Source organism: Thalassophryne amazonica, chromosome 15 (genome assembly GCF_902500255.1).
Source record: "Thalassophryne amazonica chromosome 15, fThaAma1.1, whole genome shotgun sequence".
Taxonomy (NCBI): Eukaryota; Metazoa; Chordata; class Actinopteri; order Batrachoidiformes; family Batrachoididae; genus Thalassophryne; species Thalassophryne amazonica.
In genome coordinates, this window is record NC_047117.1 from 67,625,688 (window position 1) to 67,653,292 (window position 27,605).

General features: G+C 39.1%; 1 protein-coding gene and 1 long non-coding RNA gene across 2 annotated transcripts in view; one reads left to right on the forward strand and one right to left on the reverse strand.

Moving 5' to 3' along the window:
* Positions 1 to 27,605, forward strand: part of LOC117526169 (glutamate receptor ionotropic, NMDA 2B-like) — a 93,955-nt gene that overhangs the window by 40,898 nt on the left and 25,452 nt on the right. Inside the window, 7 exon segments of the mRNA XM_034188204.1 lie at positions 56 to 261; positions 5,867 to 6,038; positions 9,028 to 9,181; positions 16,445 to 16,570; positions 20,969 to 21,198; positions 22,956 to 23,116; positions 23,562 to 23,749. Of these exon segments, the coding sequence (XP_034044095.1) occupies positions 56 to 261; positions 5,867 to 6,038; positions 9,028 to 9,181; positions 16,445 to 16,570; positions 20,969 to 21,198; positions 22,956 to 23,116; positions 23,562 to 23,749 (1,237 nt within the window).
* LOC117526173 lies at positions 31 to 19,229 on the reverse strand. Its single transcript, XR_004565223.1, has 4 exons — positions 19,115 to 19,229; positions 16,912 to 16,917; positions 11,649 to 11,656; positions 31 to 42 (listed from the first exon to the last, which is right to left on the reverse strand). It is a non-coding gene; the product is annotated as an uncharacterized LOC117526173 (long non-coding RNA).

The window sequence follows — 27,605 nt, forward strand, 5'->3', positions numbered from 1 at the left end:
AAAAGTGTTTCACACACAGTGGCTTGCGTATCACACACACCGCTCCCTCCTGCAGGTGGGTAAGTGGGAGAGAGGCTCTCTGACAATGAGGTACCACGTGTGGCCGCGCTTCGAGTTGTACCCCACAGCCGAGGAACGGGATGACCACCTGTCCATTGTGACTCTGGAGGAGGCGCCTTTTGTCATCGTGGAGGACGTGGACCCGCTCAGTGGAACCTGCATGAGGAACACAGTGCCATGCCGCAAGCAGCTCAAACTCATGTAAGAACTCTGGCACTAAGAATTAGAACACCAATGTTTGTTTTATTAATATTACGTCATTGATATCACATGTTCAATGCAGCTGGATTATTCCATATTATTTAAATAATTTCTTGTACATAATGAGGGCTTTAAGGAACTTTTGTTATATAATGACAAAATAGAAATCAATTACAAAGTGCAGAGTTCAAGGAAACAGATTAATTTGTAATGTAAATCCCTTTATTGCGTCTTAAAAGTACTTTGAATGTCTTTATTTTTGTTTCAGGGCAGTTTACAATGTTTTAAACAAGATCAATCCTGCTTTATTTCTAAAAAGCAGTGCAGAAAAAGAGCATGCCCCACTATATTTTGAAACAGTTTAGTATGCAACAGTTTACCTCAATACTGAACAAAATCAAAACAAGATTTAAAGGATTACCTGGCTGAATTGTTGTCTGGAATGGAAACCTGCATATTCTTTGTGCTTTATTGTGGCCAGCCTAAGGCAGTGGTGGGCACAGCTAACCAAAAAGTTAGCTTTGATAGCCGCTAATCCCCTAACTGAAAAATTTACTTTTATAATGCTAAACCGATGAACTGCTAAAAAATTTAGCTGAAGTTACAGCTAACTGCTAACCGCTAACTTTTAGTACTGACTCTGTACAGTGTTGGTTACTAATAAGCCAGTTTCAAGTTTAAGCACTGCCAGGGCTTCTGAGTAAAATCAAAAGTGATCACAAACAACAAACGAACAATGAGCTAGAGCTTCTGTCTTTATGCACACTGCCTGCTGCTTTTTTTATAAAGTAAAAATATAGCACATTTCTTTTAATTCTGAAGGTTTGAGCATTAACACGCACACGTGCCAAAAGGCATTATGGGAAAAATCAGTCGTCTTCACTGGTTGGTTTATTTAATTGTAAAAACCAATACATTACTGTAGTGTTTTTTTTCTTTTTTTGTTTGTTTTTTTACAAATAAATGTGTATTTGTAAATATGTCATTTGTAAAAACAAAAGGCATTTGCTAAACTGAAAATTCTGTTTGTGAAGTGTAATTCACAATGAAGAGCAGCCAACATTGGTCACTATTCACACTCCCATCCAGTATATGGCAGTGTTCTATGCATTTTGATGGGAGGGGGGGTGATTGAAAGAGACTAATTTTTCCCATAATCCATTTTGGCGTGGATGTCTGTTAACACTCAAATCTTGAGAATTAGCGCATTACTTTAAAAGATATTTTAAAGTAATTGACATTTTCACTTTGCAAAAATGACAGTTACATTAATGTCGATAAACTGTCCAGAATTAGTTGTTTGAGTGAAACCATGAGTGAAAAGTGCTTTGCGTTTCATATCTCCTGCCCACTGGCTGTGTCATTGCATGTGGAAAGTAAATGACACTTTTTTTCATAATAGCAGCTGACAGCCGGCCCGCCTCTTTCGCTGGGGGAGGACTAAGCTAACAGCAATCTGTCTGTTGCAGAACACGCAACAGACTGGAACTAATATGTATGACTTTAGGGTTTACAATTTTTTTTTTTTTTTCCCTGTTAGCTTTTAGTCACTATGCCAGCAAAAAAATGTTAGCGGAGAACTAAATCTAGCAGAAGCTAGTTGGTCTGCTGATGGTTTTCAAAATTAGCTGAAAAGCTAATCTGCTAACAAAAAAGTTAGCTTCGCTAATTAGCGGTTAGCAGAGTAGCAGAACTGTGCCCACCACTGGCCTTAGGCACACCTGTGCAATAATCATGGTGTCTAATCAGCATCTTGATATGCCACACCTGTAAGGTGGGATGGATTATCTCGTCAAAAGAGAAGTGCTCACTAACACAGATTTAGACAGATTTGTGAACAATATTTCAAAGAAAATGTTTTAGCTCTTTGAGTTCAGCTCATGAAAAATGGGAGCAAAAACAAACATGTTGCGTTTATGTTTTTGTTCAGTGTAATTCTGAGTGTTGATTATTTTGATTTAACACTGATAAAGTTCTTTTAACATGACAATGGGGTGATTTGGCACCTTTGTGCAGTGTTAATTTAACTCTGCAAAGTACCTTCATCCGTCACTTGATTAGATCTTATTCCCTTGCTGGTTTCCTTCCTTCTCTGGCTCGTCACCCTGACGCTGCTACTTTCCACTTCTCCTCTGAGTGTGATAACAAATTGTCTTTCAGTGAAGTTCTTTTCGATCACTGGCGTGTCTAAAATCTTCTGAGGGTGTCTGAATTTTTTTTTTTAATTGACTGATTCTTCACCCTGTTCTTTCTTTTAGTGATGACTTCTCTTCATTTTATTTATTTTGTTTTCACATTTTTTTCCAAGACATCTTCAATTGTGCAGCACGTCAGCGATCAGCAGTGTGACTATGCTGAGGTGCTGGCCAGATGCGCAAAACCTCATGTAGACACAAGACCTAAAGCCTTTGTTTGCTGAAAATCAGAATTATATGCACATAGTCTGTGCACCAGATGTATAATCTGTGCATTCATAGTGTGTTATGATGTGCGCATTTCCGCACAAGTTGAATGGCCAGTTTCGCAATCATCCACACACGGATGTCAACATGCTCCTGTGTGGATATCAAACACTTGTTCTGCCTTTGGCCTGGCACTGCCAACGTCCTCGCACAGCTGTAAAATGTGCCTTTGTGATGTTTCCCCACATCTGGTGTGCACCTGCATCTGTATTTGCTGTGAGCCAACTTGCCTCATTATCCGTTGACTCACAGTTTGGTGCAGATTATGGCTCAGTGTGCATTCATGCTTTATTTACAGGATAACATGGATGGATGTTTTCTAAAACAAGAAAATAAATAACTATACTTTGTGCTGACAATATGAATCCCAATAAAAGGTTTTGAGTTGTCTTTATATTAAGTGACTGCTGGCTGCATGCAACACTTGAAATGTTGCTGTATTTAAATATTATTTTTTTATTGTCAGTGGTGCATGCATTCTCTTTCTACTGATGTAATATTTCTTTGAGCCGACATGAATTCACATTATCTTTTTCCTAATGTATGCTGATCGGTGAAATTACCTGGCTGAGTTGTTGCCTGGAATGGAAACTTCCACATTATCTGTGCTTATTTTTCGTGTTTTTGTTTTCTACTTCTGTTTCACTCCTCTCTTACACTCCTTTATCTTGAAACAGTGTAGAGTAAATTTTATTCTGCAAAATTTAGACCCAGTTCCAAATTGCATTAAGCCAGCTTTATCCTAATGTTAAATCAGCACCATCATTGTGTTAAATTGTCTGTATCGTGGTGTTACGTTGGCTCTGTTGTAGTGTAAAATCTGGTCAATCGCAGACAAAAATTGGATCAGTCACAGTGTAAAAGTGTCTCTATCACAGTGCAAAATTGACTGTATTGCAGTGTAAAGTTATCTAAATCCCAATGTAAAATCTGCTCTGTGCTAGTGCATAATCAGGCCTGTCGTAGTATAAAATTGGCTCAGTCGCAGTATTAAATCAGCTCATGTTGTAGTGTAAAATCAGCTCCAAATATAGTGTTAATTGGCTCCAAATGTAGTGTTAAGTCAGCTCTATTGCACTGTAAAATCTTTTCTGTTACAGTGTAAAATTTGCAAAACCGCAGTGTAAAATCATTTCCATGTTGGTGTAAAATCGGCTCTGTCGTAATGTAGAATTGGCTCTGTTAGAGTGTAAAGTCAGCTCAGTTGCAATGTTAAATCTGCTCAGTTGCAGTATTAATTTGGCTCCATCATAATGCAGTGTTAAATCGGCTCCAACAGAGTGTAAAATTGGCTACACTGTGTAAAATGTGCTCCACTGTAGTGTTAAATCTGCTTAGAGTAAAATCAGCTCCTGCTATAATGTCACAGTGTAAAATCTGCTCAGTCAAGGTGTTAATTCAGTTCATTGAGATTGTTAAATCTGATCTAGTTGTAGTGTGAAATCAGCACCTTCAGAGTGCAAAATCAGCTCAGTGGCGGCGTTTTAAGTCTGCCCTGTCTCAATGTAAAATCAGCGCTCATTATTAGTGTAAAACTGGCTCCTTTGGAATACAAAATTGGCTCCTGTTCACAGTACAACTCCAAGTGGATCATAGAGCTCATTTATGCTGGGATAGGCTTGATTTAACACTATAAGAGACTTTAATTAAGGCTCCTTTACACATAATGCGAAGTTTGGACAGCGTTTGGACTGAACTGGCGAAACAGCACAAAACAATTCAAAATTAGCGCACAAAACATCGCGCACAAAGTATCGCGCCGACGGGCAGGCGTGCATGAACCCGGTGCGAGAGTTCACTCACACGGCGGTGTCCATCGAGCAGGAACAGTGCCAGGTGCACCACATGCGCTGCTTATGTAGAAGAAATAAAAACAAGCTGGTACGTGTGGAACCACATCGCCCTGCTTATGTGGAATAAATAAAAAAATAAAAACCAGCCAGTACCTGTGGGACCACATCACGTCGCTTATGTGGAATAATAAAAAAAACACGCACACACCACCCAGGATGCAAACTCGCGCCTTTCAAAACCTCTGATTCATGGAAGTATTACAAAAAAATATTAAAATCCCACGCCATATAAAAACACTGCATTTATCAAGCAATCAATACAAATATGATCTGTCTGTTGCTCTGGTGATGACCCATGGTCACTGACATACAGTCATGAAATGACATGAATGAGAAGCAGTGTGCTCTGTTCATGTACACATCTACTGGTCAGGTGCGTCCAGTCGGCCACGCGCATGTTCTGCCTGACACGTGTGTCTTGTGGATGGTGTGCCACAGCACAGACACCGTGTCATGTGAACAGTGTCATGTGTGCGAGTCAGATCACCCGCTGCGTGTTCTGATCTGACGGTCTGTTTCAACCTGGGGGGCTGTCAGTGTCTACTCCGTACATGCGCTCGCTTGCTGCAGCTTGTCGCCACCACGGCAATATATGTTTTTATTTATTTATTTTATTTATTTTGTATTTATTTTTTATTTATGTCCACGTAAATACAGCAATCAGACACATGCGCCTCACAGTGTCTGTCATGTCTGTCCAAACATAGTAGGTGTTGCGTAGCTGGAATGTCCAGAATGACAGCTCACCACAGCTGCTTCTGTCAGAAGCCATGCCTCCCGTGAGTGGAGCGTAGACACCCATGTGTCTGTGTGTGTGTTTGCAAACTCACACTCATGGGAAACTTAGACAAATTTCACAGCAGTAGGACAGTGATTGTCTGCAGTCTGTTGTCCTGCCAAGAGTGCGACTGGCCACACATTTTCTAAGTGCCATGCGAGCGGTGTTAGATGTTCATGCGTGTCACCTGAAATTTGGCCGACACCTGCGACAAGAGGGTGCGATGGGACACTGTCTTTCAGGCAGTTGTGTGCACAAATAGTTGTAGCAACAGGTGTGCGAGGTGTTGACGACAGGGACAACATTACACTGTTTGCACACGATTCTCGCATCATGCGTACTAAGTGTGCACTTCGTCCAAACTTCGCACTATGTGTGAAAAGGCTCTTAACAATGAGTGAGAACAAATACTCTTTGAGAGTATAATTTACTCTGCAAAATTTCCTGCGTAGTTTTACACTTACTTAATCCCACACTTTTCCTCTTTGTTTTCCATCTTCACTGTCCACCAGAAATCAGACGGGAGATTCAGGGATTTACATCAAGCGCTGCTGCAAAGGCTTCTGCATTGACATCCTGAAGAAGATTGCCAAGATGGTCAAGTTCACGTATGACCTCTACCTGGTCACAAACGGCAAACACGGGAAGAAGGTTAACGGGACATGGAATGGCATGGTCGGAGAGGTGAAGACATTTTTCTTTCTTCTTCTATAACACATTAAATTGAGGCATAGAAGCGGTGGCTGTAGCTCTGAGTGGTCTAGCCTGACTGCAGAAAGAAGCAGCAGCTTGACACTGTTAGGTTAAAAATATCCACTGTTGTAGTTTGGGCCATTACATACTGATCTGTTGGCACATCGGCTGATCATACATGTCACAGCTGGCAAAACACAGTAGTACCAAAATACAACCCTATACAACCCGACACAGTGACTAACAAAGTCGGTGGACTCCAAATATTTTGAAGTTTTCTTGTTCCAAGCAAAAACCCTTCGTGATGTTGGGTCTGTTATTGTATATGACAGGTCCAATTTTTTCCCTTGTCACAGTGCTTACATGGCATCAGCTAAAACCAGCGATTTGCCACTTAGATGGCCATTTACCATTTGAATGTTTGAACTCCAACTCATCCCCTTTACTCTTTTTCTGAACAATGTTTTGTGTAGTGATTCATCTCTCACTTAAATTTAGGGATTTCAGTTGCGAATTTGAAGATTTTAACTCTTAAATTTACACAGTCAGTGTCTGGTGCAACCAGATACTCCGCATGTACGGAGTAGACATTTAACATAAAAAAAACTCTTACAAGTTTTCAGTTGTTCAGTTGAGTTGTAAAGTTGAGTTCAACATCCAAAACTTGTAAGAGCTCTTTATGTTAAAGAGAGGTAGCAAGTGGACATAACTAAATGCAGCGTTTAGAGTGTAAAGCAATCTAATCGTTTAGTGTACTAAACTTACTTAGTCGACTACAGTTAGTCACCCAACATTATCCATCTAATCACCTTCTTATATACAGTATGAATAGAAGTGACGCTAATTTTCAGCTCAGAATTGCAGCTAATGTGACTGTGTGGTGTTTTTTTAGTGTCTGGGATGGTATTATTCACTACCAGCTGCTGTTGTGGGGTTAATTATACTGTCCTTAATGTTTCTGTCTTTGTTTCTTTCACTTGTTCCCCACAACCTAGCCTGAGGTGCAGCTGTAATCTGTTCTGCCAAACCTCAGCAGGATGACGACAGGCATCCTAATCACACAATCAGATATGGAGAAAGAAAAAGAAAGCAGCCTCAGGGAAAGCCTCTTGTCTCCTGCACACAACCTGTTAGACAACATAATGTGACCTTCTGAAATCTATGTGATGTCCAGCTTAATTTACTACAGCAGATCAAGCATCTTTGTTATGTTGCAAGCTCAGACCAGTTCAGACGTGTAAGATCATATGAAATGCTTTGGAATTAGAAGGCCACTCATGAAACATGCAGGAATGGACACACTAATGTACAGTTTTATACATGTCCTTAAAATGCAATGAAACAGAATTTTGGTCTGAGTTTCTGTGATGTCATGTAATTCAAGCGATCATATGAAGGATTCGACTGTTTTGAAAGTGTGAGTGGCTTCACATTTCTTGCCAACCTGCAGATTAAAATTGGATTTCTTGTTGAAATTTTGGAGAACAAATCTTCCATGATCACACCATTTTATAAGGAACCTCTAGCCTCAAATAAATTTTGAACACTATTTTTGAATTTTTCAATAAGATATGAGTTGCTTTTATGATGCAATATCATGCATTAATTTTAGAAACCCTGGAATTTTGATAAAAGTGTGACAACAGATCGGAGGTGGGGGGTATCATTGATTGGTCAACAGAAAGTCAAATTTAAGAAGGGACACTTGTTAAATTAGGTTTTCCTTTCCCTTACATGTTTGATGCTTAATCATGCAGGTTTGTTCTTTGTCATTCAGTGAGACCATATTTGGTTCAGTATGGCCTTGACATTGGAGCAGTTGTCCAATACCGAACCACTTATTCCTTGACAAACACAAGACCTTCAACACATTTCATCCATATTGACCCAAAACTGTTTAAGAAGTTCTAACATTTGACCTTTCAAAGTCACCCAGTGTAATATATCATATGACCAACACAAAGATCATACATGACTTCATATTACTGCTTATTTGTAAAAACACTTATCTTCAACCAATTCCTTGGAAGAGCCATTCTAAATGTTCCTGATTAAGAAAAAAAAGCATTGGGCACAAATTTTGAGTTTGTAGTCTGCTACTTTGAGTTTTTGCCAATTTGTATCAAAATCAAATCATTTTGCTCTTACCTGACCCTCAATCATTTCACCAAGTTTGTTCCAAATGCATTCAGAAGTCTTTGACATATTGTGTTAACACACAGGACCAAAATCAATACCCCAGGATGTGTTACCATGTAAGGGTGCAAAAATTTCCAGAAATTCATATCTATTTAACAAGAGATTCTTTTTCTGCATTATGAAAGAAGTTACCAATAATCAAGTTACATACATCATTTTGGAGATCAAAAAAATACCAAAAAAAAGACGACAAATCTTTAAATGCAATTTAATTTCTTATAAATCAAACTTATAAATAGTTTATCTTTTCTAACTTATCATTATTAGGTTTTAGGCACATTTAAATGTGCTACAAATGTCTCTGGTCTGTAATATTTGACTTTATACCTACAGTTGGTAGTAAATTCAAGTATGAACACAACACATGAGTGTAAATAAGTTATTTTAATTTCACATGAGTTATTTTAATTCCACTGTGCGAAAGTATGCGGCAGCAGTGCCTGAAAGAGGTAAATCATAGAACAGATGCAGATGAGGCAGAGCAGTCTGTAGAATTGTCATATTCCTTGTTAACATGATTGTCTGTGTTTTAACACATTGCCAAATGCAGCTAAATAGCTCTGTAGAAACTCATAGGGGTTGGAGGGTTGGGCAGTGACCCCCGTTTCTCCTGTTTTCATTCTCCCTGTAAAAGCTCTTTCATTTTGATTTGGCTAAATAAATTTTGCTGTCCTGTTTCTTTGACCAGTCTTGTTTCTCTGGACAGTCTTTGGAATATGGAACACGAGATGCCCACCGAGCTTTCAGTCAGCTCACTGCTTTCTCTCCCTCTGTGTGTCAGGTGGTGGTAAAGAATGCTCACATGGCAGTGGGTTCACTCACCATCAACGAGGAGAGGTCAGAGGTCATCGACTTCTCTGTGCCGTTCATCGAGACGGGCATCAGTGTCATGGTCTCCCGTAGCAACGGAACAGTCTCCCCGTCTGCATTTCTGGGTGAGGAGAAAGGCAGCTGATGCCTTTTGCGTATACATTATTATTATTATTATTATTAGCATTATTGTTACTGTTATTTTTGGTGCTGTTGTTGTTTTTGTTATTATTATAATTATTAGTATTAGTTTTGATTGTTATTGCCGTTATTATTGTTTTTGCCATTATTACTGCTTGCTACATATTATTATTATTAGTAATAGTTGTAGTACTAGTGGTATGCATTATTATATTGTTGAGATCTTAATCATTGTTATTATTAACTTTAATAATACAGTAACATCATTGGTGTCGTTAAAATCATTGCTATCGCAAACATTAGATTACAATCTCAAATCATAAAAACTTGAGGCAATATGAAAAAAAGACAGTGATTCTTACATTTACTTTGACTTCTGTTTCACTGCAGAAAGTACGAACCCAAGATATTCCATGTTTTGTGTGGTCAACTTTATGTCATTTGTTAATATACATCTGCTTCTATATTTAAGGGCTGCAGCACATTATAATATATAAATAAATAAAAAGTTGGGATGCTAAAGCATTTATCACTTTTTAATGTTACCTTTCTTCTCACAACACTGAAGACATTTTGGCATTGAGGACATCAAGCAATGTAGCCTTTCAGCTGATATTTTCTTCCTGAAAACACATCTTAAGATGTGTAACAGTTCAGGGTTGTCACTATTGCATTTTTCGTTCCAAAATTCTCCACCCTCTCTCTATTGAAGACTGGTCAGGAATGCAGGCGGTACATTCCGCTACCCATTCCTACTTCTTCCACAATCATCCCTTGGTAACATGGGCAGAATGTGGTTTGCACTCTCTTATTCAAAAATGCATGAAAATATATTATCTTGAAGGCAACATATGTTGCTCTAAAATCTCAATGGATTTTACTGCATTAACTATCACAGAAGTGTAAATTACCTTGGCCAAAGGCGTTGAAACAACCCCATACCATGACAGACCCTAGGCATTGGACTTGTTGCTGATAATAGCCTGGATGTTCCTTTTGGTCTGGACTACATAGTATCCGCTTCTTCCAAAAAATATTTGTCTGACCACAATATACATTTCCACTGTGTGATGGTGCAACCCAGATACTTTGGAGCCTTACTGATGTCAACACAGCTTCTGGAAAGGTTAATGTAATGCTTCTTTTTTTGTACAATAATGATTTAATTGACATTTGTGAATGTAAATTCATATTATCTCGCTCGACAAAGGTTTCCCAAAGTAATTTCTTGCCTATTTGGTTATATCAGCTATTGATATGAGGGATTGCAGATCATGGGTGTTCAGTTTAGAGTTGCTCTTGATACAATGAATTTACTCCAGATTTCCTTAATTGTTTAATGATATTATGCACTGTAGATGGACAAATATACAAATCACATTCAAATTTTCTTTAAAGGAACATTGTTTTAAAATGAATGAACACTTTTTTTCATGCATTTGTTGTCAAATGAAAGCCTCTGCTCATATTTGCTCCTCAAAGACTCAACCTCTCCTGGATGCATCTTTACATGATTACAGACACCAGTTGATACTGTTTGAAATAATGTCATTATTAAAACAAATTTAAAGCTCATAACTAGGGATGCACTGATACCACTTTTTTCTGTTTTTATCTACAGTGTGTGACACTGAGCTAAACAGCCTTTCACTCTCCACAAATTTTTTTAACTTTTAATTAAATACAGTAAGTAAGTAAGTAAGCTTTATTTATATAGCACTTTTCACAGACCAAGGTCACAAAGTGCTTCACACGATATAAATAGACAATAAAAACAACACATACAAATATAAAACAATAAAATAATTGAAACTAAAATGCCAGTTTAAAAAAATGTGTCTTTAGTTGCTGTCTAAAAACATCCGCAGAATCCAGTGAGCGAAGGGAACAGGGAAGCTCATTCCAGAGGCGAGGTGCCACAGCTTTAAAAGATCTGCCCCCTCGAGTTTTAAAACAAGTTTGGTACAGGTAACATACACAAATACAAACCGTAAATGTTTTTTCCCCAAAGGTGGAACATTGTGTCGCACGACATCTCCGCAACACACGGAGGCAAAACTGAGTAATTTTGACTTTTTTTTTTTTCTTTGTGGATCATGGGATAATTTCCTCGCGTTCAGACAAAATAGCTCGTTGCCTGTGGTAACTGGGCCATTAACGAGGAGCGGTGGCTCAACTTCTGGCGCAAATTGCAGCTCGTGGAGGCAAGTGGAGGGTCCAAATGTAGCGCCACAGACATTCAGATTAAACAGATTACACCTGTAGTGGACCAAGCCGGTCTCCCATCGGCCTGGACACCCACACCAGGGGCTGAAACTCGCCAACCTGATGGACAATCTCGCCGCTGAACTTGTGATCTGAGTTCTGATGGAGGAACTGGCGCAAAGTGCTAAAGTCACGGAGGAGCTTTTTTCAGCCACAACAAGGAATTTCAGATGTTGTGTTCCAAACTCAGGAGGCTTTGTGTGAAGTATTTTTCTTCAGGATCATAGGATGATGAATTCCACTGAAACAGGTAAGAGTTTATTATTTACTCTGTGTGTTACTCCGCATGATGAACTGCAGCTTTCAACCAATCAATGGACAGCATTGGCAGACATATTTCGACTTAAGAGTAAATTATGTGAAAGCCTGTAAAAATCCATAAATTAGCCGCATCATTGTTTAAGCTGCAGTGTTCAAAACGTTTAAAAAAAAGTAACGGTTTATAGTCCAGACATTATGGAGCGTGTGCGCGAAAATCCCACATTAAGAGGTTGACATCACGCTGCTGTAAATGGATATCGGGTGATGTAGTATCAGAGACGTCTTATGATTACAAGTACAAGTAAATGAATATGAGATTGGGCTGATACCCGATACTGGTATCGGGATCAGTGAGTATCAGAGACGTCTTATGATTACAAGTACAAGTAAATGAATATGAGATTGGGCTGATACCCGATACTGGTATCGGGATCAGTGCATCCCTACTCATTACTAAATTTAGAATGTGTCGTAGGCCTTAAATGGTGGAATAGATGTATATTAACAAATGAAATAAGCAGACCACACAAAACATGAAATATCTTGGGTTCACACTGTTTACTCCCGTTGCATGTTTGTTAGACAGTCATTGCATCCCCTGATCAGTTGGCTTTTGAAAAATTGTGAAACTTCACAATCAGTTTTTGTGGCAGATGCAAAAATCATTAGATGCAGATTATGTATTCAGTTCAGATAACACTATGTAACACAATTTTTGTTCCTGGCTTCTAAGTGTTATATTTCAACTGCTTATGTCTAAAGTCTATGGAAAAATTACTACATTCAGCACAAACTTTGATTTTATTTTTATTTTTTTTACGTTCTAGAAAGTTCTAAAAGTTTCTTGAAATTTCTAGATAATTCTGGAAACTTCTAGAAAATTCTGGACAGTTCTAGCAGTTAAAGAATATTCTAGAAGACTACTCAGTAGTAGTGAAGGCGAATCGAGAATATTCTTGAAAACAGACAAATTTCAAAATATCACTGTCCTGATCACAGAAGCAAAGTTTCTGTGGAATAACAGCTATTTTCTATTTATTTAAGGCATAACAGGTTGGGAAAACACACTGTGTACCCAGGAACAAAACAAAAATAAAAATTTGTTACATAGTGTAATTTCATGCAGTTTAGCAGTTCTGATGATGTTGATGATGATTTTTTTTTCTTCAGAATTTTAAGTAAAGTTCCAATTGATCTCTAAGGAAAAGGGGCTGCAGTAGCTCCCTACTTTGAATTAAAAATAAAAGGGGGGAAAATTTGGTTTGAGACATAACACTGGAGCTCAAATGCTGGAAATGACTTAAAGAAAATAATTATAGTTTCACCTGTGTTTGCTTCTGACTGACTGGGATTTTAGTAGCTGATGAATGTGTGTAGTTAAATCGATGCACTGAAGAATATGAGTTCAAAAAGGAGGTTGTAGGTCAGTGTTTAGTCATTGTGATTCCAAAGAGACGTGGGTGGTTAATGGTCTGTCTGTAGATGGCCTCTGGTGTTTCATGCTGATAGAAAGGAATTCATTGATGGAAGCTAAATTACACTGCATAATTTAAAATAAAATCTGCATTTTATGTCAAACACATTCTCACTTAGAGGCATCCTGTAGTGGAGCTTAGTCAGAGCTCTTAGACGTGGAAAAGTGCCACTCCACCGGGATAGTGATGTGCTCGCAAATAGAATTTCAGTCAAATCCCCAAGTGTCACTTGTCACAATCACAAGTATGGGCACTATAGTGAGGTAAGGTTTACTGACCTTGACTTCGCGGGCAATGCTGTGATCTTTGCACAATTAAGAATTAACCTGATTAGAGCACTTGAGAAGCTAAGTGAAGAATCGGAGTGTCTGGCTTTGCCATTGTCCTGGAACAAGATAAGATCCACACTTTCAATGACTTCCTGGATGGAGCCATCAGATATCCATCTGTATGTCAAACCTGCAGAGACATTCACCTGTCTTACTAGTGGCACTCATGTCCTCTTTCTCTGAGATCGAGAGATGCCTGGGAAGAGCTTATAGAGGTTGCTAGACTGAGGCGTTGGTGATACCGATGTCTTTGCTGGAGAATGAAGATCCAAGCCTTTAGGGTCCTGGTGCTTCCTGTCTTATTGTGTGGCTATGAGACTTGGACGGTAACTAAGAACCTAAGGTGACAACTAGGAGGTCTCTCTAACTAGGTCTCCTGAGGATTCTTGAATAATGCTGGGATGACTTTTATTACAAATGGTTAGACTGAGGAGATTCAGATGACAGTATCACTTGCACTGTGAGGGAACATCAGCTATAACGTGTCAGCCATGTGTCGCATGTCTCTGGGCTTGATCCAGCATGTAGGTGCTTGAGTGCTTCACTGCTGAGCACCGCAGCACCTGAAGAAGACCAATGGGACACCCATGGTTCACATGGCTGCAGCAGATGGATGGTTGTTTGCAATAAGTAGGGATAAACCAGTTGTCTGCCTGGATGGTTGCCATCCAAGACCCAAGGCACTTCCATGTTGTGGTGGATGCAGCAATGTACAAGCATCTGAACTGACCTGACCTACCCACTGTTGTGCCTCGCACACTGAAACAAAATGATGCTCAAGGGTGACAGAGACATTTGTTGCTTTCCTGATTACAACAGGCTGTATATTTTTCCATTTTAAATGAAGAAAATGTCTATTTGCTTTGTTGAACAAAAAAAAAAAAAATGTAACAATCATATTGTGAAAATTCAATTTTAGTACCTCTATTAAACTCAGTTCAGAGATCTGATGCTTATTTGCAGGTTTTCAGATAGATATTAAGAGGATCACTTGGGGGATTCTTCCCATTTGTCTTTGCGTTTCATTAGTGCTAATGTCCATGCTTAAGGACATTAATTAGGCAGCAGAGACCAGTGTCTTTTTTTACACAGACTTGTGGGTGTAGCTGAAAATATGTTGCCCTTAATGCAATATAAATCTGAGTATTATTAAAAACATGTTAAAAGAAAAATAAACCCTATTTTTATGTCATGTTCAGTCCCAGTGGCCAATAGTACAAATCAATAAAACATTACGACTGTAAGTGCAAACCAGTCTCGTACAAGCGGTGGAAAATTTGCTCATTTCAATAATTATGTGCCTATTGACACTTGACTTTCTTGCATGTTCTGTTTGGAACTTGTAATTGTCAACATTAACACCAACCCAAACAAGAAGCTCCACTTGGAGAGTGCCCACCTACAATACAACAGGGGAAACCATTAACATCCCCATTTACAGAACAGAAATAGAAGATTTTGGAAACGACTACACTCCTACCTTTGTCTTACCATTCATCTATCTGGGTCATATAGGACAAACTACTTATCTTACACAGTCAGACCCATAAGAATTTGGACAATCTTTGTCATTTTGCCTCTCTACACCATCACAATGGAGATAAAATGGAATAATCAATATGCACTTGTTGTGTTGACTAGCCATTCCCAAACTTAAGAATGTAGGGGCCAGCTTTGGAATCTGAAAGTTTTATGCAGCCCACATAAACGTTTAATCACAATTTTGTTGAACACTTAAGACTAAAGATGAAAAAGTGAAGTATTTCTGTACATGTATTACATGAACTGTCAGTTAAATGAAGAATGACACATAATTTACATCCCATGCCTGTTTTATCACTTCTGATTCCATTTTTAAAAAATGCTACCACTACCACTAATAATAATAATAATAATAATAATAATAATAATAATAATAATAATTTGTAAATTTATTAACAAAAATTAATATCAAAGATTGGAAATGTCACATATTCGGGGATGAATAACTGCACACATTTCTGAGCTAACTAATGTAAATTCCAACCCAATACTCAAAAGAATCACGAATGATTTGTTGCTGTGGATGAATCTAAATGATCTATTATGGGAAAAATGGCAACTATCAAAATGATAGTAGTACCAAAAATAAATTCCTAATCTCTCATTCCAATTTAACCAGCAATTACATGGTTTAAATCATGAGACTGTGTTATTACATAAGTCTATGGGAAAAACAAAATGTCAAGAATTAGTCTAGCCACACTAAAGAAATCTAAATCTCAGGGGAGCTTGGAGGGACCAAACTTTTGGCATTACTTGATCTCACATCAACTACAATACATATGCAGATGGACTCTTATTTATTTTTAATGACCTCTTGCGGCCCACTGGGGGGTTGTGACCCACACTTTGGGGACCACAGATGTAGCTGTTGAGTTTTAAATCTAACGGTTTAACAAAAATGTTGGATTAGCCATACAGGAATTACAGCCATTTTACTACACATCCCTTCATTGTCACAGGCAATAAGTATGTAGGCAAATGAAATGTAAGGATTATTGTACATGCAAATTATCACTTTTGTAACTAGTTTTCTTTTAACAAGTCAGAGAAATACAAACTGTATGGTACTCTATGCTGTTTGTCTGGAATAGATACTGTAGTTGCCCAAAAATTGAGCGACAAGAATTAGACAAGTGAGGGAAGCCATCAAGACTCCCAAAGAACTTTAAGGCGTTAGAGGCTTCTGTGGCTGTAAAAAACTGGGGATAGTGCACCTTTCATCTGTGCCTTACCTACCATACCACAAAACTATACTGAAGTGTCTATTTTTGAGTTATCATGTTACTGTATTTTATGTTTGTCCACAGAAACAAGACATTCAGCACATAAGCTCTGCCCTATAATAAAATCATTTTTCCTCTCTCTCTCTCAGAGCCCTTCAGCGCTGACGTCTGGGTGATGATGTTTGTGATGCTGCTGATCGTGTCGGCCGTCGCTGTGTTTATATTTGAGTATTTCAGCCCGGTGGGTTACAATCGCTGTCTGGCAGATGGGCGAGGTAAGAGGTCATGCAAACACAATCAAAAAATAAATAATTACAATGAGGTAGATTATACAATGTTTCATCTGCCGATATGAGGCATCACTTGGCACAATGTTGTTGCTTGGATTCACCGACTAAACTGTTAAGATCTGAGGCAAGAATTTTGGAGTTAATATTATCTGTTAAAGTGCAATTTAAAAAAAAATGTAGTATTAAATCTTTCATGCTGTTGGAGTTGTTGATTAATAATTAAAGTGTTGATTGAACTCTCTTTCAAGGTGTTTTTTTTTTTTTTTTTTCAGTGCTGGTGCTAACATATGCTAATACTACAGGTTAGCATAACTGCATAGGCTAACTCCAAACTTGACTCCCCGTCATAGGACTATTAAAGGATTATCTTATCTTTAAGGTATGACCAAGAGAGATGATGAAACACCAGAATGGACATCGTCATTACTTGAAGCAGCCAGTAAAGAGCAGTTGGTAGCAGTTGGCAGCCATCTTGGTAGAGGGTCTAAATGACATTCCACAATATAAAGAAAGCAACGCCTGTGTGTTTACATCACAAAACAAGGAGCAATGTTTAGGGAGGGATCTCTTCTATAAATTGTTGTTGGCACTTCTGTAGAACTTATAGTGCTAAAACCACAAAAAACCTTTCACTGGAAATCAGCAACAGTTGGCACCAAGTTAACCTGATGTGAGTTCTGTCAGTAATGTTTGTGACTCAAGAGAATTCAGTTATTGTGAATGCTGATACATTACTGGAGAGAAGCTGTCAAAAATAATGCAGTCTTATAAGTTATTAAAATGTTATAATTAGATGGATAAATATTTAATTAATAATTATAATAAATACATATTACATATTTGTGTGACACTTTGCAACCATATATACAAAGTGATTCCTAAAATAAACTGCAATACAGTTTGCAATCTCTACAAAAATATAGAAAGAACTGCATAGCGAGGCATTGTGCCTTATTTGGTGTTTGGGAAATATATTAAGTTCTTGTGTAAATAGTTTTGTTGCTGGTGCACGATGCTGCTATTATGTTTAATCTTTAATTACGGTAAAACATCTTGATAGAACATATGGTTTGAATTTTTATAGTATTTGCCATGGCCACCAAATGTTGGGTTTAGGCAATAAATTTATCTGACGGCTCTTGATTTGAGTTGTGGATCTTGGTGTTACTGTACAGCGGTGTCACAATCCCTCTCCCAAGATGACAGATGAACATATCACCAAAATAAGCTCTTTGTACTCTCTAGTATTTATTTATCTCTATGGTGTGACCAAGTATTCTAGCGATAACCTTGGTAGCACTCAGTGTTAAACTGTGTTAAAATCTTATGCAGTGTTGGAGTTGTTTCCCTGGATTTATCATTTGAGTGTCTCTAAATATAATGTGACTCTTTGAAGGTGTAGTTTTAACCCTGTCCAATATTCACTGGTGATATGACCATGCTATCACCTCATAATCAGACATTGATTGGTTAAAATCCACCCTGAAGCCATTGTCTGTAGTATCAATTTAAACAATTACACTTTTATATCCAGTACTGTAGTGTGTTTAATACCCTTACACAAGATATAAGATAACACTGCCAATGTCACAAAGTTAGCTGTTAATGCTGCTACCAGCTGATGCTAACCACATTGGACATTAACAGTTAGAGATGCAATCATCAGTTTAAATTTGACATAACTTCAAAATGTTAATAACTAACTAATAATATGCTAATGCTAACTGTGGTTAGCAATTTAAGGCCCCCTGACACTTGCACGACTTTGATGTACGCACTTGCACGCACTGTGTCATGCAGGAGAGTAAACACGTCGTTAATGGCTGTAGACTGAATGTGAGAGGGGTGCCAGCACATGCAATTGTGCGGAGAGAATTTTGAAATGTTCAAAAAATCTTTCACGCATGAATGTCGTGCAACAAACATGAAGTGTAGTGATCGTTACACAGTCTACTTGCCGACTCTATGTGCAGCTTGTCGAGTCGAGTAAATAAGTGAACAGAGCGAGTGGTTGCGTCAGCGCATCGCATCACAGCGCAGCTCGTCTGAATGATTATAACGACATGTTAAATCTATCATAAGCATACTTTAACAGCTGCACACAAGAAGGAAAGAACATGCAACTGTTTTACCAAGCCATGACAATGTAAACATGACAAATAATTACCTTTTTAGATGGCTCCAAATGCTTTTTCCACCTCGTTCAATGCGCACGCAAGAGAGAAAAACAGCAGCTGGAGCGTTCCTCTGTGATTCTGGAAGCGATTACAGCTGTTTTCAACAGCTAACTCGGACAGAAAATGATTAATCCGCTACAAAATAATTATTTTATATACGCAGCATCCAGCACACAACGCGTGGCAGCCAGTGGAACAAAGCACGGCGTCCAGCTGGGAATACAGCGGCTGGGATCGTCACGACGATGTGCGTGCAAGTGCACAGATCAAAGTCACGCAAGTGTCAGGGCACTCTGAGTGTTGCACAATCCTTCAGTTTTTTATATGGGTTGTTAAAGTGTTGATTCAACACTTTTCAAGTGTCATTTAATCCTCTTAAGAAATATTTTTAGAAGTTCTTGTCATTTGCCAAAGCCTAATGCAGCCTTTATATGCTAATGCTAACTGTGGCGTGCATAAAAGTGCCATGACAGATGTAGCACCTGGAAATTCAGTCATTCCAGCTAATTTTTATTTCTGCGAATGAAAAAAACATTGAGCTGAATCATTAACATTTCTGTCTGCAATTGCAAGAAGCTACTTTTTGTGACAGCATTTTCAAAATATCACACCACTGTGATGCCATCACATGTATATTCGCCCTATTGACGTATCCAATAATCCCTTGCGCACCAGAGAGTCGCTGCAGTCAAAACAACATAGAGAATCCACATGATGACAATTACAAATGAATATTATACTACAAGAATGTATTTTTTATGCTTTTCATCACGTTAATAAGAGACTGCATGCATGATACCCTGAAAACTTGCTAAAACAATTATAACAAATAATGTGTCTGCTACATTTAATCTGCGTGGAATTTAATAAATGGAAGCAGAATTTCACACATCTTATATATATATATATATATATATATATATATATATATATATATATATATATATATATATATATATATATATATATATATATATATATATATATATATATATATATATATATATATATATATATATATATATTAGTCTGGAACAAAGAGGACAAACAGTGTTGTAAAGAACAATAATCAAACTTCACTTTTCCCTAGAACGACAGGATCAGGAAGTGAGCGTAGCTCACAGCAGCTCCCATTGAAAATAGCGGAGAGACAGCCTGTGATTCTCACGTTTACATAAAACACACGCAATAATGTCTATAAACCCAGAGAAAATATTCATGAGAGTTTTAGGCACAATATAAAAATAGTTTTATGTTGCGATGTTAATGGTGTTGTCCATGTGTAGCGGTCAAAGTGCAGCCCGATCAGAGCGTCTCAATGCAGTTCTCAATGGTACTGAGATCTCGCAGCGCGGTGACCTCTCCGAAGTTTTGCGGGATTTGAAACATCAATAGGGCGAATGATTGCAAAAGTGCCAAATACCCCAAAGAGATTTATTACTGTATGTTGAAATGATCTTGTTTTGCGGTTTCTAGCTGGATGGAATGACATTTCTCAGTTCAATCAAATGTGGTTCCAGCAGGCCATTCAAATCACTTTGCCCATCAAAATCAAAGCTTCAGATTCAATCTGTTCTCTGGCTTTTATACACTTGGCTCCATTTTACTCTCTGAATTGCTTCAGCGTGCAACAATAGCAGCCGCTGAAGGCAAAATCTGAAGTGTTATATTATGGCTTCTCGCTGCTTTTTTTATCCAGTAATGGTGTTTGGTTTGGAGTTATACTGAGTTTTGTGTCCAATGAAAACACATTGTGGCTGTGCGGGTTAACACTGAGGTTATGTAAAGCTGTTGTTCTATACCGCGTCTTCAGCTCAAGTATAATTGTAGGCTGCTGGTTGCGCATCCACCCACTGCCCTCTGTCTTTCTGAGGCTCTGGTGCCACAGAGATCCAGTAGGTTTTTGTTTCCATCCTGCTACCTTGTCATGCTGCCACAGAAGAAGGTGGCACATAGTTAGCGTGTAACGGCAGCTTGTCATGGGCTGAGCAGCTCATCTTGCCATCTCTGACAAACTAAAAGATGGGAGTCGATTTAATCTTTGTTGCTGTCATCCGTCAAGCGCTTTTCACAACAGCGGTCATGAGTGAATGCAAAGCTGAGCAACACCTGTGATTGGGAAAGCCGATCTGCTTTTCCCGCATCCTTTTTCTTGTTGTCATGTTTCTTTGTCTTCTTGCTCCTCTTCTGTCACTCTGCCTCCCAGAGCCCGGCGGCCCCTCGTTCACCATCGGAAAGGCCATCTGGCTGCTTTGGGGTCTGGTTTTCAACAACTCTGTTCCCGTGCAGAATCCAAAAGGTACCACCAGTAAGATCATGGTGTCAGTGTGGGCCTTCTTCGCCGTCATCTTCCTGGCCTCCTACACTGCCAACCTGGCCGCCTTCATGATCCAGGAGGAGTACGTGGACCAGGTGTCAGGCCTGTCTGACAAAAAGGTGTGAAGGCAGCGTGATGGTTTAACTGCGTAATGTGGGTCAGGATGGGGCAGAGTGGGTTTGTGAATAGTTTCAAATAAGGAATCAGGTGGCTCTGATTCCGCTAGATGTGACCGTTACACTTCAACGTTTTCTGAAATAATTATTAAAGTTGGTCTTTTCAGTATGTTAAACAGATTAAACAACTGTTTTGTGCACTGTTTCGAGATGTTTGGAAGAGGCAATCCTTTTATGAAGTTTGTTTGGCCTGTCAACGTGTTTTGAAACTATTCATTGTTTTCTAAAACAACATTTCAAGGGTGGATGGACAGATTTGGATTTGTGTTTCAAGTGTTTTTAAACAGGAAAATGTTTTGTTTCACGTAATGTCTTGAGCAGTTTCAAAAACGTGAATCCTTCTGCTAAGTGTTTTTTTTCAGGAATTTCAAAACAATTAGTTGTCTGATACAATTGTTTAACTTTGACTTGAGCACTTCAGAACCATCATTTTCTGAGGCAACTGTTTTGTGGATCAATGATTTGGAACCGTGTTCATCTTTTCTGAAGTAGTTGTTTCGTTTAGTATTTTGAGTGTTTCAAAATATGAATCGTTTTGAGAAGCATTTGTATCATTTTGCAGTGAATCATTGTTTGAAGCAGTTATTTCATTAACTTCAAGGCTACCACTGTTTGTATTTCAGGTGGAGTGTAAACATAGACTGTAGACTGTAAACTGGGTGGCTCCAAAAATTGCAACCTTGGCAGAGCTTGACCCCGCCTAACTCCTGGCCAACCCAAAAATGGGTAAAGAAGTAGCGTGTGGACAACACCAACACGACCTTGATGAATGAAAACTGAGCATGACCGCCTATCTCGAACTTACTAAATTAGCTTAGGCTAACAGGCTATGTCACCTGAATTTGGAAGATTTATTAACTAGTAGATTTGCGGACTGGGGAGTGGTTTTTAATAACAGGTTGCGTGGGTGTGGGTATTGAAAACGATGGTTGGCATGTTGCCTCAGTAACCATGGCACCATCAGTGGAGCTAACATTACCAAGCTGTTGATATGTGCAAATTAGTGCTAACATACAAATTAAATAATACCAAAGTTTTATTCAATGAAAATACTGGAACACCAACTTCTTAGATGACTTGTTAGTTTAATTAATGACACAGTAAGCCATATTATCTCTGGTATTTGTCATAAAATACTCATAAAGGACAAACATGGTCGAGCCCACAGCAGCTAGTGTCCACGGCCCTCAACTTGGCAAGCTAGCTGTCACTCAAAGCTACAAGGCCCCTATTTATTCATAACTCTATGGGTTGAAATAGCTTAAACTGAAGACTTATACATCCACCGACGGACACACACACACACATTTGTCATGAACAGGAAAACTAGCTATAAAGACAAAAAAAGGGGTGGTTTGGGGGGGTGTTTGTTTTTTGCAATAAGCTCTTGTTTACTGCTGATGTAAATTTGGAGATTTTGACATGGCTTTCTAAGCAGATTGGTTTGTTTTTGGAGGCAGCCTCAAGTGGCCATATAAGGAATTGTAGGTTTTGAAACTTCCGTGTTGGCTTCATTCTTCACTTCATTCTTCATTCCTTTTCTACACTTGTACCTCTGCTTCAACTGTGCAATAAACATTATCTGATGTGGCTCACTGCCTTTTCCACACTAACGAGCACTGCTCTGTCATTTTCTCTGTGTGATTCCTTTCTCAAACCCTACGACTACCACCACCCCCTACATCTACCCCCTGCTGCAGTTCCAAAAGCCGAACGAATTCTCACCGCCATTCCGGTTTGGCACGGTTCCCAATGGGAGCACGGAGCGCAACATCCGTAACAACTACAGGGATATGCATGCCTACATGACCAGCTTCCACCAGAAGAATGTCGATGAAGCTCTGTATAGTCTGAAGACCGGGTGAGGAAAGAGACGAGTGTGGTACATGCACAGACAGCTGGGGATGTGATGAGGTTCGGCGTTGGGACTGTAATGATGCAATACAGAGAAAAGATGATGGAACAAATGAGGAGGGAGAGAACAAGAGCAGTGCAACATCAGACTGCAACCCAGAATAGCAGTGTAGCCTGTGATTGCTGCTAAATTGAGCTAACATTCACTCTTTCAGCTACCTAATAGCTGACCTTCTGCTTTTTCCATCCACTGTCTCTGTCACACTAGGTGAATGTTATGTTTGAACACAGTGTGGTAGCAGCCACGCATTGTTTGAAGGTTGCGTGTCATAGCTGAGCACCCTTTCAACACATAAAAGTGAACAAAGTCAAACACACTGAACCACTCAGCGTCACTACATCAAGTGTATTTTTAACATGTTTCCTCATTTTCCTTCCACTGTGTTTGGCAGCAAACTGGACGCCTTCATCTACGATGCGGCGGTGCTGAACTACATGGCCGGCAGAGATGAGGGCTGTAAGCTAGTCACCATCGGGAGTGGGAAGGTGTTCGCCTCCACTGGCTATGGCATCGCCATCCAGAAGGATTCGGGCTGGAAAAGAGCTGTGGATCTCGCCATCCTCATGTTGTTTGGAGATGGTAAGGAGATGAAAGATGAAAGAAACATGTTTGGAGCAATAGTGATGACGTTTGCTGCAAAATTAATTTCCGTTGGTAAATATCTGTTGTCGTCACATACTCAGCAGCCCTTTATTAAGTACATCTTGTGGAATCAATGGATTCCCTGATTGCAGCACTTGAAAAGCTGAGTAAGGAATTGGAATGTCTGGGTTTGTGATTGTCCTGGATCAATACTAAGATCCAGGCTTTGAATCATTTCCTGGACTCGGTCATCAGACATATTTGCATGCAGTGAAAGCATTGAACTTGTAGAGAGGACTGACTTATCTGAGCGGTGATGTTCATGTCTCTGAGTCCTTGGCCTTTGAGGTTGGGAGATGCCTAGAAGGACCTCATGGAGTCATGAGGTTGCTGGACAAAGGTGTTTAGTGATACCGGTATCTTCACAGGAGAAAAAAGGTCCAAGACATTTGTGTTCTGTGTCTTACTACATTTATGAAAGACTTGGATGCTAACCAGTGACCCAAGGCAAGGTTGATGTCACTGGTACTAGGCTGTTTCAGAAGATTCTTGAGTATTGCTGGAATGACTTTGTGTCAAGCAAATGGTTTTTTTTAGATTGAGCAAAATTCCGGAAACATTCCTCAGCAATTTTGGTCTATGTAGACATAATAGCATTGTCCACTTGGCACACCATCACACCAGGACCATCAGGCTGAACTGTTGTTTCATGTGGTTTATGCTGAATTCTCACCCTACCAATATTTTTCCAGTCTTCATTTGTCCAGTTTTGTTGAGCCCGTGTCCACTGTATCCTCGGTCTCCTGTTCTTAGTTGACACAACCTGTGAGGTCTTCTGCTGCTGTAGCCCATCTGCTTCAAGGTTTGGCGTGTTGTGCATTCAGATATGCTCTTCTGAAAACCTCGGTTGAGCTAGTCTGACCAGTCTTCTCTGACTTTTGCCACCAACAAGGCATTCTCCCTCAGATGGGTGAAATTTGCTTTAATGAGCAGTTGAACAGGTCAGTGCAAGTTGATGCACTTTATAGGATTTCACTTTATAGGTTTTTAAGGATTACATCAAAACTACTGCACGGATTTTCACCATAGCTCCCTTATCAGGCAGCTGCTGCCTCATGTAATTGCGGAGCTTTTTTGATACGACACCTCGATATTACTTCAGGGTAACTAACTTCACATTGGTTGGACAGGTAGGTGGAGGAACACACATGTCAGTGGTTTGGAAAGTGGATTGCAAGCTCTGCTCTGCTGAAATGTCACATCTAAAACTCCAACACAACCCAAAGTGTTAAGACTATGCTAATGCTAGCAGTGTGTCGATGTGCATGCATGGGGTCAGAATGGACACTGTCTAAACAAAAGCAGGAACTGCTAAAATGGTGGTTCAGTAGGCGACAATCTGAGACCTTTGTGATGGAAGTAGCCACAAACTGCAGAGCAAGACTTTCTGACCAGTAGTGATCACAGCAGGCCTGCAAATCTGACTGAGCAGAAGTGAAAGCTTCCCTTTGATGGGGGACGTGACCATAACACAAACAATATGGCGCCCCAGGAAGCAGCTGAAAATAAATAAGCAAGCATGTGGTACAGATGACATTTGCTCAGAAACACTACAGTCTTTGGTTATTGTTGGACAATTGTTTGACATGTTTCTTCAAAGTCATCAGTATTTCACTCGTGGAAGTGTTGTAATTGTGGACTGACAAAAATTTACAGGAACTATGCATCTTACTTTTACACGTTCTGCCTGAAGCTTACACATTGAAAAACCTCTTATTTAAACCAATTCTTTGATAGTTTTATTGACTATTAAGCCACCTGAGAAGAGCTTTAGCACTGTAACCCACAATCTGCTAAAGGTATCCAAAGGTTTACTCTGCAGCAACTGGACTTCTTGTTGGTCTTCATGACAATTCTTCATTTCTTCAAGTACAACCCCTGGCAAAAATTATGGAATCACCGGCCTCAGAGGATGTTTATTCAGTTGTTTAATTTTGTAGAAAAAAAGCAGATCACAGACATGACACAAAACTAAAGTCATTTCAAATGGCAACTTTCTGGCTTTAAGAAACACTATAAGAAATCAAGAAAAAAAGATTGTGGCAGTCAGTAATGGTTACTTTTTTAGACCAAGCAGAGGAAAAAAATATGGAATCACTCAATTCTGAGGAAAAAATTATGGAATCACCCTGTAAATTTCCATCCCCCAAATTAACACCTGCATCAAATCAGATCTGCTCATTGACATTGACCCTATGTGTCTTTTTGCAAGGAATGTTTTTGCAGTTTTTGCTCTATGGCAAGATGCATTATCATCTTGAAAAATGATTTCATCATCCCCAAACATCCTTTCAATTGTCCAAAATATCAACATAAACTTGTGCATTTATTGATGATGTAATGACAGCCATCTCCCCAGTGCCTTTACCTGACATGCAGCCCCATATCATCAATGACTGTGGAAATTTACATATTCTCTTCAGGCAGTCATCTTTATAAATCTCATTGGAAAGGCACCAAACAAAAGTTCCAGCATCATCACCTTGCCCAATGCAGATTCGAGATTCATCACTGAATATGACTTTCATCCAGTCATCCACAGTCCACAATTGCTTTTCCTTAGCCCATTGTAACCTTGTTTTTTTTCTGTTTAGGTGTTAATGATGGCTTTCGTTTAGCTTTTCTGTATGTAAATCCCATTTCCTTTAGGCGGTTTCTTACAGTTCGGTCAAAGACGTTGACTCCAGTTTCCTCCCATTTGTTCCTCATTTGTTTTGTTGTACATTTTTCGATTTTTGAGACATATTGCTTTACGTTTTCTGTCTTGACGCTTTGATGTCTTCCTTGGTCTACCAGTATGTTTTCCTTTAACAACCTTCCCATGTTGTTTGTATTTGGTCCAGAGTTTAGACACAGCTGACTGTGAACAACCAACATCTTTTGCAACATTGCGTGATGATTTACCCTCTTTTAAGAGTTTGATAATCCTCTCCTTTGTTTCAATTGACATCTCTCATGTTGGAGCCATGATTCATGTCAGTCCACTTGGTGCAACAGCTCTCCAAGGTGTGATCACTCCTTTTTAGATGCAGACTAACGAGCAGATCTGATATGATGCAGGTGTTAGTTTTGGGGATGAAAATTTACAGGGTGATTCCATAATTTTTCCCTCAGAATTGAGTGATTCCATATTTTTTTCCTCTGCTTGGTCTAAAAAAGTAACCGTTACTGACTGCCACAATCTTTTTTTCTTGATTTCTTATAGTGTTTCTTAAAGCCAGAAAGTTGCCATTTGCAATGACTTTAGTTTTGTGTCATGTCTGTGATCTGCTTTTTTTCTACAAAATTAAACAACTGAATGAACATCCTCCGAGGCCGGTGATTCCATAATTTTTGCCAGGGGTTGTAGCTTCTTTGAGAGCTGTTTGGAAAAATGGTGAAATATCTTTAAGACTAACAAAGAGTCCAGTTGTTATATAATAAACATTGTGATATCTCTTTCCTGGATGACTGGGAACTTCATTGGCAAACTGCTAAAGGTCAGTCTTGTTTCAGATCATCTGCCAATTCAGCTAGCTGGTTGGTATTTAATGCAGGAATGCTATGGAATACCTTCTTGTAAGTATTGTATTTTCTGGAGTATAATGGATTGCATTTATATAGCACTTTTCCATATTAACTAGAAGCTTAAAGTGCTTTACAATGATGCCTGACATACACACACACACACACTCAAACACCTATGTCAGGGTGCTGCCATGCAAGGTGCTCAACTGCACACCAGGAGCAACTGGAGGATTAAGAACCTTGTCCAAAGGGCCCTTAGTAATTTTCTAGTCTGGAGGGGATCTGA